Below are 14,755 nucleotides of genomic sequence, written 5' to 3' on the forward strand. Positions count from 1 at the left end.
TTGTATCACTAACGAGAACCGTAACTTTTAGTACATGCGGAAGTATTTTTCTAAAATGTAAAAATTATCATTTTTGGTAAAAAATTTTACTGCCTTATTATAATATTTTCTATACCCTTGCAGGCCCAAAATAGATGAGCATAATATGTATATTTATTACAGAGTTCCTAGTGTTCCTATGGCCAACATCGGTAAAGTGATGGTACCATGGCATGACATTGTCAATTGCATTGGCAATTTTCTATCTACAATTAAATATTTGGTAATCTATGTACTTTGTAACATAACCTAATCTTGTCCTGATAAATATTTCTTATTCTTATAAAATTTAACTTGCAAAGATCATAAACAAACAAAAACCGGGGCAGGTAGTAGAAAACAAAAGCTTGTAAAAAATACTTCCGCCTATATTGCAAGCCACCAACTTCCATGGATCCTATGGTCCCTGGACTTAGATATTGGTTCGTAATCATTTTAATAACAATATTAAAAAGACTATTATAAACAATGACCTCATGAGTCACCATTTCTACTCAAATGAGGCATGTATTAATTTATTAATTAAAACATGAACTACATGGCAAAACAAATAACCTACTATCTATGCGTCACCATTTCACACTGTATTCATAATAACAAGGCAAATTATTAACGCATTATTATTTACAATCGATATAATTAATAACTCAACAGTTCATTTTAAATTATAAAAAGTATTGAAAACTAGCAAAAAAACCATCACCGTCATGTTTTTCAAATGTTGGGTTAGTAATATTACTTATTGGGATGTCTACTGAACGTCGTGTGAGCATATGAAGGATGGAATTATCTACGTGACAAAACAAACTTGAGTACACCGCTCGATTGAAAATTGAAAGCGACAGTCATTGACATTATCACTATGTATCACTCTATCGCGTGGATAATTTCGACCATCTAAGATGGTCGGCTCTTTATCATTTGTCACCATGCCTGTCACGTTCTAACAATTATGTAAGAGCGAAAGTGACGCATGGCATGACAAGTGATAAAAATGCGACCATGATCGCGCTTCTGGGTATGATGGTCTCTTGATTGTTTATTACTTTTAATCATGAATGATTCGGGGTGATAAAAAGCAGTTAAAACCAACCACGTATTTGGAAATTATGGCCGGGTTAATATAATCACGCAACACAGATTGGGTTAGTTTGTTGTTGTTTTATGATAACAACATTGAAATGTTCAACACGTGTGTATTCTTATGTGATATTAAACAGGTTCTTATCAGAGTAGTAAGCAAACCTAATAGTTGGGTAACTCAATATAATGTTTGATGTCTCATATTTATATCAACACTACGTCTTAGGGGCTGTCCATAAATTACGTCATCGATTTTTGACGATTTTTGACGCCCCCTCCCCTAAATCATCCAAAAATCATGCTTCGAATGACCCCGTTTCCTCCTACGTCATGCTACCATCATCCGATGTCCAGACCCCCCCCCCCCCCTAATTTGAAATGACGTAATTTATGAATAGCCCCTTATATACTTTATTTATATTGAGCGTAGAGATACAAAGGATAATTTATAATAGCAGACTCATGTTAAATTGATTTCAATATTTCTTAGCATTTGATAGGATAATGATGACATACTGACACTTCACCAATAAATAATAATATGTATTAAAGTGTAAATTATTATGCAAACAAGCGTGAGAAAAAAACCCACAAATAAAATCAATCGAATTCTAGGTTTTTTGTAATGAACCTACGTAAATAAATAAAAAATTAATCGTTGCAAAACATAGACACACGATATTTAGCCTGTTAAGCACAATTACAAAACATACTCGTTAGCGAATCAAATGAAACAGTCGATGGGCAATGCCCGGGGCAATTGAGAAAGTCTGTATTGAGATGTCAACTTGGTGTACAATCGGTTTGGTATCACCTTTTGCCAATTTAATTTGGTCTCTACAGTGTGTTTATCCTTACTTGTCCTATCATGTAAAGAATCACTTCTCGATGTGATAATGATAATGATCACAGTTTTCTCTGGAATTAGACAATAATCATCACATAAAATGTGTTTATATACTTAAAGAAACGGGCAAAGTATTGAAATCAACCAAATAACCACTGGATCTCCTTGGATATCACGGGCCTATAAATCCCGGTCTTTTGATAGGCTTGCGTGGGGATATAGATCAAACACATAGAGGCCCCTTGGAGAGTTTTAATATCAGTTAAATATTATTATTATTATTTTATTATAAAATTTTCATCAATAATCGCAGTAATGAACGGATGAGCTCAAAAACATCTGACATTACGATACGATGTCTAGATTTTCTATGGATTTGACGTTTGTTTGTTTACATGATAAGATACGTAAGGAGGAATACACTTTATACATAAATTAGTCTACAGCCTAGTCTAAAAAAAACGAATGAACTCGGTTTTTTCCGCGATTTAAGATTCAGTCAAATTCCACACACTTTGTAAGCATCTTCATGTCGCTCATCTTGTCATATCACAACACTTCTATCCTGATTTTATTATGTCTACTTAAACTACTACTCTGTATCTTTAGGTATTTAAATAAAAGTAAACAAAATCTACCCTCAAATGGCTCCTTAAGCCAGTTGAGGGTAGATGAAAACATTACACGATCAAATAATGTAGGTTAAAGTCAGGTCGTTCAGTGACAGATCCAGGCGGTTTTGTGTTTGGTTGGTTAACCAATAAATGTTATAACTACCCGAAAATGTACAAATTGTGTGTTTACTTTTATTTAAATACCTGAAGATACAGACTATAAATCAATCAATTCAAAAAGCAATATGTTATAATAAAGACTGTTTCACTCAATTTGCCAACTAGTGAAAACACTTTATGATTACACCTCACTAATTTACCTTAGGTTGTTGCGTACATTCCTTGGAGGGCTGCAATATATATAAACAATGCCTAGTCATTTGCTATACATAAAAAGTGCATTTACAATATTTTATTACATAGATAATGACTGCGCTACATTTCATCTTCATCTGCCTAGCGTTGCCCTGGCTTTTTTCTAAAGCTCATAATGAACATACACATATTATAAGATTTATAAGGTGTCAGTAAGATTCGGATACGTACAGGTTGGCAACGCGCATTATGCACCTACTGAGTTAATGTCACACGTAAAAAACGGCTTCCGCTTACCATCACGTGGGCCTACAAATGTGCAAGTAGCAGAAAATATCCAAAAGTTTAAGAAACCTCTGGAATATTTACCAAGAATAAATAAAGTATCCGTAGAAATTTTAAGTTTCGGAAATATGAAAACTTCGGGAAATTTAAAACTTTCCCTTGGCACATCACATCGCATGTCTGCCGCACGCTGGTTTGCCATCGTCGTAGTTATACATACATATTTTTTACGCTTTGGAAAAAGACTTAGGTATTGGAAAATAAAGGTACAATCTTTCAACCAGGAAAACCAATATGGCATTGATAAACCAATAGATTCTGCGAATCACAGCTGGCGGCAAAAAACCTTCAACCGCACAATTTGTAATTTATCCTGTTGTCTGCTTTACAATGTACCAACACGCTTAAATAACATTTATTGGACCTTATTGTCTATAGAATAAGGGTTACGAACGATCAGACTGTATTTACATTCATAACGAATGGATATTGAATTTTATGCATGATGCAATCAAATTCGTGCGTCTAAAAATACTAAACAGGGTATTATCAAGTTCCATCCTCATCAAAATAAACGAGATGATTTGTGCATTTCCTAATACTTATCCGAGTATGGTTCCGAAACTCTACAATAGTCGTTATTAAAATTTTATTGGCATCAATCACAACTTTATAAAAATAATGACAACAACAATTAACTTTAATGTCAATAAATCAATACACCACGCACCACGCTAGGAAGAAGAAGTAGTCGTAGTCAAAATCATAAACCTTTTTCGGTTTTCCCCTAGTCAGGTAGGTAATTAACCCTTACAAAGGAATCATTCACAAAAGACGAGTAGCATTATCAAGCAGATGATATAAATCGTAGGCGAGCACAATGAGGGAGTTCAACGAACGAACGCGAGACGTCGCTATCATATGATTCACTTAGAATACTGATTGTACAGAATACGATCCTGTTCAGTGTTTATAAACAAATACGCCAAAAAGTGCAAGTGTATTTGGAAATGGATCCCTTTGTTGTTCTGTCACACTGTTATACTGAAAATATTACTATACTTTGCCATGTCCCGATGGGGTCAGAATAATATGGATTGTACTTATGTGCCGTCAGGCAAAATTGCAAAATTTCCACATACATAGATAAATTTCGGGAACTCCTCATTTTTGTATGTTCTCAAATGTTCCATTTCTATAATGAAATTTTCCCTTGTTTCTTTCCTGAAATTTCCAACTTTTTGGAAACTTTCCGCACCCGAACATCTGGTCTGTATGCATGGGTACCATATTTTATATAAGTACATAACATTAGTCTATTAAATTCATTTGAGGTAAAGTATTGCGGAAAATAAATATTCATACGAGTATAATTAAATTAACGAATGTTTACGAATCTTTGAAATATTTCAGCCAGACTAAATCAAAATTCGTGGCTATATTGATATTACTGAAACTGAGCAACGAGAAATTGATACATACAACGTAACACAGACTACTTTACCGCCCTAGGGCGGGATTAAGGACAATACGTGCTTATGTCAAAAATTTAAATGTACTGTAAAACGTTGTACAATATACGTGCGCAAAGGTAATTTGCATCTCATGTCGATTTAAAACACTCCCTTCGGTCGTGTTTCAGTGTATCGCCCCTCGTTGCGAATTTCCTACTTTTCGCACTTATATCGTAATGTACTATTGGAGCATTCCACGGGCTGCCTCGTACAAACCGCATTTTATTTCGTGTGTTGCGACTTTTTTTTTCGGCATTTAAAGCAGGCGATTATTTTTCTGTGCATACTTTTGACCATTTGTTATAGAAAAGGAAACTCTTATACCTGCAAATCTTCAGAAAATTCGCGTTTGTACGGGACAAACGGTAGACAATTTCATGGAATGCTCCTATTATATACACCATGAAGATTCTAACCAGTGCAGTGATTTGGTCTACACGCAGGAAGTTCACTTCCTACAATGGACTGTAAGGCGAGCCGATGATTTCTTCGAACCGAACGAAAGGAAACTCTTTATCAGTAGGTTAACTGACTCATGATTTTGTTGATAGCTCTAGTAATCTTACGGTATGTAATACAAACGGTCACGGTTTATAGGCATATGTACTATAACCATTTGTCCTATAAAAAGGACATGGGGACTTAGGAGGTTAGTCTAAAAACTCATCTGTTTGTAAACCTATAGCAAAGACCAACCGATAATCAGTTTTGCAGACGTATTTTGCTTCTTAGAACTTATTGTGTTTACGAAATATCTTTTGATACTTATTCGATTGAAGGAAAACTTAAGGGCACTGATTACTTTTAATCAATCTAAATATAAATTTTGTTTGTGAATAACAAGCCAATTTGCTTGTGCCTATCGCGATTTCGCGATACAATACATCAATTATTTTAGAACAATCAGGCCTAGAAGATTAACCCAGGCCAAAGTGAAGCCATATCAGGGCATTCAGGCCAAGTATCCTTACTACGATAATCGCACTTTTAAACGTTATTTGCAACAGCAACAGGCCACAGACGTAAGGCTTCGTTTTATAAGAACGCCCCCTAGAACTAGGTTTCTAGGTTTTAATATCACCATTATATCCTATGGCAGGAGTGTGCCATTTAGGACCAAATGGCGGGAAAGAGCGGAGGCCTTAGCCCAGCAGTGAGACACTTATATGCTAATAATAAAAACACCGGACAAGTGCGAGTCGGACTCGCCCACCGACGGTTCCGTACTTTTTAGTATTTGTTGTTATAGCGGCAACAGAAATACATCATCTGTGAAAATTTCAACTGCCTAGCTATCACGGTTCATGAGATACAGCCTGGTGACAGACGGACGGACAGCGGAGTCTTAGTAATAGGGTCCCGTTTTTACCCTTTGGGTACGGAACCCTAAAAACTGTATAAGTGTGCCAAATTTCATCTAAGCCTGTTCAACCGTTTTGCCTGAGAGAATAACAAACCACAAGTTGAAATGCTCACTGCCCGCATCCTTATTCCGAGTTCGAGGTCAAACAATGTTATCGCTACTAAGCGGTTGTCAAGTGTAATGTTACACTTTATCGTGAAACGAGAGTTGTTGATAACGCTAGTTTCTTTGTAACAGCCTTTGCAACGTAAATAATGACTGGTAATGGTAACTGCTAAGTGTAAACCGATCTTTGTTTTTTTAATGGCTAGGTAAGGAAAAACAAAAGTAAGGCAAAGAAAAAGGAAAAGCTAAAATCATAACAGTAGGTAGGTAAATTACTATGTTTGTATTGTTTTCGTCCAACCGTATCTTAGAGCTTACTAAACCGATTTTGACAAAAGCAGCCAAAATTGTTGACTGGCAAATTAGTTTGGCTAGCACAGGAAATTACTATTAGAAAATAATACCTATTATATATATACATATGTAAGTTACGTAAACAACGATTGCAGCGTAAACATAACAATTATTTAATGCTAGCTAGGATGGAAGAGTCACAATTCAAATGACAACTTAGGTAAATAGGTACGCAATTTTGCGACATTTCAATAAACATATTCATAATAACCGGACGTTAATATAATATCAGCGGCGGTAGCATGGTCACGTTTTATCGCCTGTCGTATTATGCGTCACTTTCGCACTTCCATACTTGTTGGAAAGTGACAGACATGGTGACACGGGCGATAAAAATGCGACCATGCTATCGCCGCAATACTAAATAAAAAGCATGCATAGATACTAGGGCATGCTCCCGGGAATTCCCGAGACTGATTTTTCCCGTGAATTCTCGGGAACGGGCACTTTCATCCAGTACCGGAACTGGAGATAAAAATCCCGGGAAATCTCGAAATCTTGCGAATTGGCTACGAGCCCGAAATTATGTTGTATATCTTTTTTTTCTAAAAACAATACTTTGTTCTATAGAGCAAGGGTATATGGGTCTGTTTTTTTCGGCTAGTTACATTTGTAACCGATTAAGATCCAGTTTAAGTAACAGAGTTTAGATGCGATCAGTTATTTACGCTCATGTTACCAGCAAATGAGAGCTTTAAATAAGTAGTTATACTTATTTATTTATATTTTATTAACACCTCAGCTCGTGAATACTCTGTCGATTGTTCGGAAACTGATCAGAATTCGCATTTTATCCACATGTGTGGCAAAGTAATTTGATGCAATCTTTGAGTCGTTTATTATATTTGCTAGTAAAATTGGCTTTTAAATAATGGCGTTGAATGATAAATATTTAATAACATACGTTTGGATTTAATATGGCTAAGATTTTGTTTGATGTTTACAGTTATTATATCCTCGCATTAATGTGCCCTCCTTGTAAAACAAAAAACTAAATTCATCTTATTTGCTGATTCTTAGAAAACATTGTCTGAATTTGAATATTGACATTTATTATAGGGAGGTTGATGGTGATTCATCTATTAGATACGTATAATCCCTTGAAAAATATTAATTTGTTTTTCTAATCAATTTCTAGAAAAATATAAGTAAGTGTTAATTAAGTAAAAGTAGAGAGTCACAATATTTCTATACCGATAAAACACAATTCCCTGTAGGATTGAATAAAATAGACACAAAAGCTGAGACATTTCCACAGGGAATGTTGCAGTAATGTCACATACCGTCAAGTGCTTCTACATTGCCTAGCCATGACAAAATTGCCTGGCTAAAAACAATGCTGTCATTATTTAATTCTTTATAATGGGAAGAGGGTGATCGTTAATAGGAATACGGCTTACATAAGCTATGATTATCACTGTTTTTTTTTTTCAAGCCAAGCAATGTTTGGCATGGTACGCAATGTTGAAACAGCGTATCTAAACCAAAACACGATCGCTTTAGCATCTCAGTCAGCAATAATAATTAATTCTCACCTCGTCACCGGGTACAGTTGACTGAATTTCTGGCATAAGTGGAGGCTGCACGAATTCTCGATGTGACAGTTCAGCGGCTTGCCTGAAAACAAGGTCGTTTTAACGAACAGGTTGAGCAAACAGTAAACAAACTGGGCAATGGCCGTTGGCTCATAATGTATGTTAAGACTAGCGTCCGTTCGCGACCTTTGTGTAGGAAGTTTAAACCCCATTTTCACGATTGAATTTCTAAAAATTTTTTTTTAACTCTACAACATATGAAGGATATATTTGCTGTTTCAAATTACAAGTTTCACGATTGTACACTCACTCGTTGCCATGGCTACGGTCTCCTGGGTCACTCTTAAAACGCTGGTTTTATGGTATTTGATTTGAAATAACCAAACATACATTTTTATGGCAGTTATAAGGCCATGGAGAGACTTGTTGTCCAGGGACGGATCAATGGCTATAGGTCAAGAGGACGTTCCCCAATGCGTTGGACGGATCAGATAAAAGCCCTTATACTAACACCCCACTTAACACATGTGCCAGAGAAGCATCTGCCAGGGAGAACTGGCGTAGAATCGTTCGTCGTTCAACGTGACCACTACTGCTCTGCCAAGAGTAATTCGACGGAGAAGAAGAATAATGCCTTTAAATAATGGGTCATCTACTAAGCATATTAGTGGAACTTAGTCATAACATTTCTTCTAACAAACTATGCAAGTATTGTCGCCTGGCTGACGGGATAGAATAACAAAAAAAATCCACGCACAATCACATTCAACGGTTTATGCTGTGCGTAATGTAAGGCGTATCTAAGGAACAGAAAAACCAATTAACCACGGTAAGGTTATAATGTAGATATTTATACAGAAGATAATTATTCGGCGCCATACGAGTTTTGCGTAGGTTTTAGTGAATATGACTCATGGAAAACCTAAGTTATTCAGAGCACGAAACCTTATAAAACGTACTTATACTAAGCGATAAGATTAGAACGAATTATTGAAGTCCCCTACTAAGTCCCTCTGCAGTTTGTACCGAAATTGGTTTGAAATGGGTAAATGTTTTATGCTAAAATCATAATTTCAATATTTAAGAACACAACGTAGGCATGTAGCACTGACGTGTCGTATTTTGTATGCGTAGCTGTTTTGCCAAAGATACACTTGCTTCGTTGACAAGGTTCTGTTTAAAGATATTTTTATGCAATACAGATTTACCGATCAACTTCAAAAACGTTCTAACAGTCAAATAGTATTTGAAATAGGTATTATGCTTGCTACTATATAATCTTGGCACTAGGTACTTGCCTGCATAACTTATACATTATTATACAATAGCGCATTAATTTTACGTAAAACTTAACTAACTTAAGAATGATAAGTGGAATGGCCCTATATCGTTGGCCCATAAACTAATAGGTACTTGTGTAAATACGCCATCTGTTTTTGTTTATGCTAAGTGGAACCCTCGATTAGCTAATGAACACTTAGTGGGAATTAGGAATTTAACGTCTCTTGACATGCCTCTTATACGAAGTTGGCTGTTATTTAAAAAATCAAAATAAAAAATTTGAAGAACTGAGTATTGATGAAAGTTCAAATTTAATATAATTTTAAAAGGGAAAAAGGCTATGTTAGGAGAGAGCCTTACTCAGCGACGTGACGACGTATTTCTTTAAATTAAGTAACCTCAAAATCTATTTTTTTATAGATAGAAATAGAATAGAAATAGTTTATTCGTGGCATAAAAAATTGGTAACAGACAAAAGAGAAAAAAAAGAAGAACGAAAATTAAAATTTACACTTAACATTACAACACATATCATTACATAACAGAACAAGTAAATAGCCACGAAATGGTCCCGACTCAGCATGGTGTTAGCCTTAATGGGCCAACGCTGGTCTTCCGTCGGGGCCATGGACGAGTGAATCACGGAAACGGATAGTACACAACATTTAAATAATGAACAGTGGCAAAAAAACAAACGAGTTGGAAATAAATAAATAACAGTAATTCATTAATATTATAAAATAATTACATTTTATGGAAATAAAATAAAAACAAAAAGAAATAATGGCGAAAGACTAAAATGTGAACGCGACCAATTGTGACATAAGTGTCGAGCAGTTGGCGCCATCTGTTACAACACAGCAAGGATTAAAACGCGTTAAGCAAAAACAGCAAAAACAACAAATATACGTGAGCCATAGTTCACGTGTTGGAAAGTTTTATAAGCGAAAATAATACATACTAACTACAATTACTAGAACTACGACAAAACATATTGAGAATTAAATTAAGAACTACGTAAAACAATAAAAATGAGTTTGAATGGCAGTTGCGGAAGGGACAGAAAAAGATGGTAAGTACTTATACATACATGAATATTTAAATGCAGCTTGTCTCAAGTTTGAGGCATTCCTCGCTAAGCTGGTGTTCAAGCATGAATTTTTTTAGGGTTATTTTAAAACTGTTAATACTTTGCAGGTTCCTGATGGGAGGAGGAATGTTGTTCCAACATCGGGTGGCCGCGTAGCGAAAACTGCCTCGGAAGGCTGCCGATGCGTGCCTAGGAGTAAGAAGTCGGGTCGCAGACCGCCGACCCTCGCGTGGCCTGCTTATGGACAGCTTCTCGTACAGATAAATGGGTGTCTGACAGTTAATTACTCCAAAGAGTAAAGAAGCAAGGTGCAGCTTACGGCGGTGGTGCATTTTTAGAATATTGTGCTGATTAAGGAATGGTGACACATGGCCCCGCAAAGGAATGCAGAAGCAATAGCGAGCACACGCGTTCTGGATACGTTGTATAAGTCTCTTGGTTTTACAAAGAAGTCGTGGCCCAATTACCGCATCTACATAATTTAACTTTGATAATACAAGTGACTCTACTAACCTAATGCGCAGTGTTTCATTAATGAAAGGTCTGATTTTGTATAACACCTTGAGCTTATAAAAACAACTCCTAACTACATCAGCAGTATGCTTCTCAAAACGGAGACCATTGTCCATCATGAGACCCAGATTTCTAGCCTCATAAACATGCTCAATGGGCTCTCCCAACAGTGTGACTCTCACAGAGGGTGTGATACGAGCCAGCTGATGATTGCTACCGAAGACTAGGTACTTGGTTTTGTTCGGATTGAGCAGCAGGCAGTTATCTGAAGCCCAGGAAGCTATGTTACGGAGATCAGTGTTGAGTTTGACTAAAGCATCGTCAACATCAGATGGCTTACATGAAATGTACACTTGAACATCATCTGCATAGATGTGGTACTTACAGTGAGTGATGCGTGAGCCAATGTCGGCAGAGTATAAGATATACAGGATAGGTCCGAGAATTGAGCCCTGGGGGACGCCCCTGGTTAAGTTAATTGGGTCAGAGGTTAAGTTGGAGCCACCACAGTTTATTTTTACAAGTTGACTGCGCATCCTGAGGTAACTTTCAAACCATCTTACAGTTTTGCTTTCGAATCCATAAAAACTTAGCTTAGACAGAAGTAGATCTATATTTAAGCAGTCAAAAGCCCTGGAAAAATCAAGTAAAACCAGCAGAGTGCACATTCCCTTATCTTGAGAGCACAATATACCATCGGTGACATCCAGCAAAGCTGTAGTTGTACTTCTACCCCTTCTGAAGCCCGACTGTAGATCCGGTAGAATATTGTTGGTCTCAAGATACTTTGTGAGCTGAAAACACACAGCCTTTTCCAAAATTTTAGAGATGCAGGGTAATATACTGATCGGTCTAAGGTCTCGGAGCTCAGATGGGTTAGCGGTTTTAGGCAGCGGTTGCACAACGGCCAACTTCCAGGCACTGGGAAATGTACATGTCAAAATGGAGGTATTAATTAATTTTGTAATTAAGTCAGTAGTGTGTGGGAGTGTTAAAAGAAGCATTTTTAGGTTTATACCGTCAGCATACATTTTAGTATTTTCATAACAGTATGTATGTTTGTAAGTAGATTAACACAAATTTGTTTTGGGCAAAGAGCGTGTCTCGGCAAACACAACACCATTATTTACACAATGTATTTATCTGTTACATGTTTATGTAATTTAATAATCACTAGTGCTACTCCTCATGACATTGTTATAGATCAACGGTCGGCAACCTTTTAGCAGCCAAGGGCCACATAGTAGTTAACGATGAGTAAGTTTACGCGGGCCGCACTTTGTTAATTTTTATGATTTTATCAGACATTGTCGTTTGTCAGTATTACATAGCCAGGGAGGCAAGCAGGCCGCAAGTGACGGTTTCACGAGCCGCATGCGGCCCGCGGGCCGCAGGTTGCCGACCGCTGTTATAGATTGACACATTTGACACATACCTATTATTCGTATTATATTCCTTATTATCTATTGTGGTTTAGTTTCATTAAATTGCGGGTTATCCTTGTATTGTACTTGAAAAAACAACAATAAATATTAGTTAGACACAATATCTACTGTTCCTTGTAAAATTGGGTGAAGGAAACCTAAATATTATTAGTAATATTTAGGTTTCCTTCACCCAATTTTACAAGGAACAGCAGATATTGTGTCTGGAGTAATACCTATGCCACACACGGTATTGGCACTTTTGCACCGGATCACTTCTCTGTTTTTCGGTAAGAAGCTGTCTTTTTGACAATTTATGGATTTTTTAAATGTAGGAGGCATCCGGGCAGACGAATCGCCTGATGGTAAATTACCTATGTGTATATTATATAAAAACCGGCCAAGTGCGAGTCGGACTCGCACACGAAGGGTTCCGTACCATTATCTATAAAAACGGTCACCCATCCAAGTACTGATCCCGCCCGACGTTGCTTAACTTCGGTCAAAAATCACGTTTGTTGTATGGGAGCCCCACTTAAATCTTTATTGTATTCTGTTTTTAGTATTTTTTGTTATAGCGGCAACAGAAATACATCATCTGTGAAAATTTCAACTGTCTAGCTAGACCGTGATAGCTATCACGGTTCGTGAGATACAGCCTGGTGACAGACAGACGGACGGACGGACGGACGGACAGCGGAGTCTTAGTAATAGGGTCCCGTTTTACCCTTTGGGTACGGAACCCTAAAAATTATAAATACACGATGGTCGATTAATGTACATACTTTTACTACTTATTTATAATTATTACGTCAGTATACCTAACTGTAAATACCTAGGTATTTTTATTTTCCTATCAGATCAGAACCAATCATGTGACAAATTCATAGATAAGCTTTTATTTATTTATAAATAATACGCATAACTTATTGCCCCCAATTATTTTAAAGGTGTTATCGAAGCTCAATTAAATGTAAAAATTCAACCAAAACATAAACGTTTATTAATCGCATAATGATTGACGAGATTACGCTTTATTTCGTTTCGCATGAATAACTTTAGAATACATGCAGAATGTTTTTAGTAAACGTGTTTTATCTTCAGTTTTTTTTAAACGTGATAGTACCGAACGGACACAGGCAGAGAGGATCAAATTATAGAGACATCTTCAGGCCTAAGACGACAACCAATAAAGTTTATTTTCGCAACCTTAGGTGACGAGTAGCAATATATATTATGATTATGAGTCGAAGTGTCATGAGTCATAGTCATACTGACATTAAATTTAAGTTATGGTTTAACAAATGTGTTTTAGTCACTCGTGCGACATGTTCTCCTTGGTGTTTGAAAATGAAGATCTAGGGCTCCTAGCCTTCTCCCAATACGTCGCGCGAATGAATAAAAATTAAAAGATTAACCGGAAAATTCAATTAATTAGGTACGGTTTAGAGTAGTCGTTATATTATCCGTTTTGTATTGGTAATTAAATTAAATTAGTTTTTAATTCCATAAATATATGCGCTATTGATAAATCTCTAAGCATAACGATTAATGATTATTACGACTACCTATGATGGTTGACTGGTAGAGGAAAGTTCTTTAGGCATTAAGTACCCCTTTTGTATTATTAATGTACTTAGAAATAAATAGATAATCAATGATACGATTGCGCAATATTTCGTTGCGAATAAATAATTTTACCATACATGCATATTGCGTACCATGTTATTGGTATACATTTTTAAGTTACATATAGCTTGTCAAAGGACTGTCTTATTTCAATCATAGACAGAGAGACTCATACTATCTTTGTCTTACACTAGTACTAGCACCCAAAAGAAAAGGATGAGTAGTCTTCCTGGTTCTTACTGACCAACAAATTGGTTTGACCAACTATAGTTTTTGTTTATTATAATATTCTTGAACTTATAATGGCTAAGATAACCTTAGAACAAGGTATAAAGGCATTCCTAAAGCGACAAGTAACAAAGAGCTCATAACAGCGGTGTTTATTTTCGCGACCTCAAATGACTCGTGTCATATGACTCACATGTAATTGAAACATCTCTAAGTGACAGGATATCTCATTTCCAAAGAGCGGACTGTAGGCAAGATTAGTAATTCAATGAAAGCATAATACAACCCATTTATGAGAGGTATTCGGGCGATATACCTACAGATTAAATGTTTGAGTTCACTATTACGAGGAATATAAACGGAAATGTTATATATTTATGGTCATATTATCGTATTCCCTACCTACCTATACCACATCGAGGTTCTTAGGAATTTTAGCTGTCTCTTGTTTTTTTTTTACACTGCCCCTTTAAAACTGCTTGTATCCAGAATTCGAACTAGTAAACTGACAGTTACGGGCATATATTGTCAGTAGG

General features: G+C 36.3%; 2 protein-coding genes across 3 annotated transcripts in view; both read right to left on the bottom strand.

Annotated features, from left to right (window-relative positions):
- The window catches only part of LOC134797105 (probable cytochrome P450 301a1, mitochondrial), a 308,099-nt gene that overhangs the window by 256,328 nt on the left and 37,016 nt on the right, over window positions 1-14,755 (bottom strand). The gene's annotated exons all lie outside the window — the stretch shown is intronic.
- Window positions 1-14,755, bottom strand: part of LOC134797124 (sortilin-related receptor-like) — a 60,320-nt gene that overhangs the window by 26,291 nt on the left and 19,274 nt on the right. Inside the window, exons 7-8 of the mRNA XM_063769362.1 lie at window positions 8,055-8,136; window positions 2,904-2,933 (exon numbers count right to left, since the gene is read on the bottom strand). Coding sequence (XP_063625432.1) covers window positions 2,904-2,933; window positions 8,055-8,136 — 112 coding nt within the window. The remainder of the gene's footprint in view (window positions 1-2,903; window positions 2,934-8,054; window positions 8,137-14,755) is intronic.

The sequence above is a fragment of the Cydia splendana genome, chromosome 14 (genome assembly GCF_910591565.1).
Source record: "Cydia splendana chromosome 14, ilCydSple1.2, whole genome shotgun sequence".
Classification (NCBI taxonomy): domain Eukaryota; kingdom Metazoa; phylum Arthropoda; class Insecta; order Lepidoptera; family Tortricidae; genus Cydia; species Cydia splendana.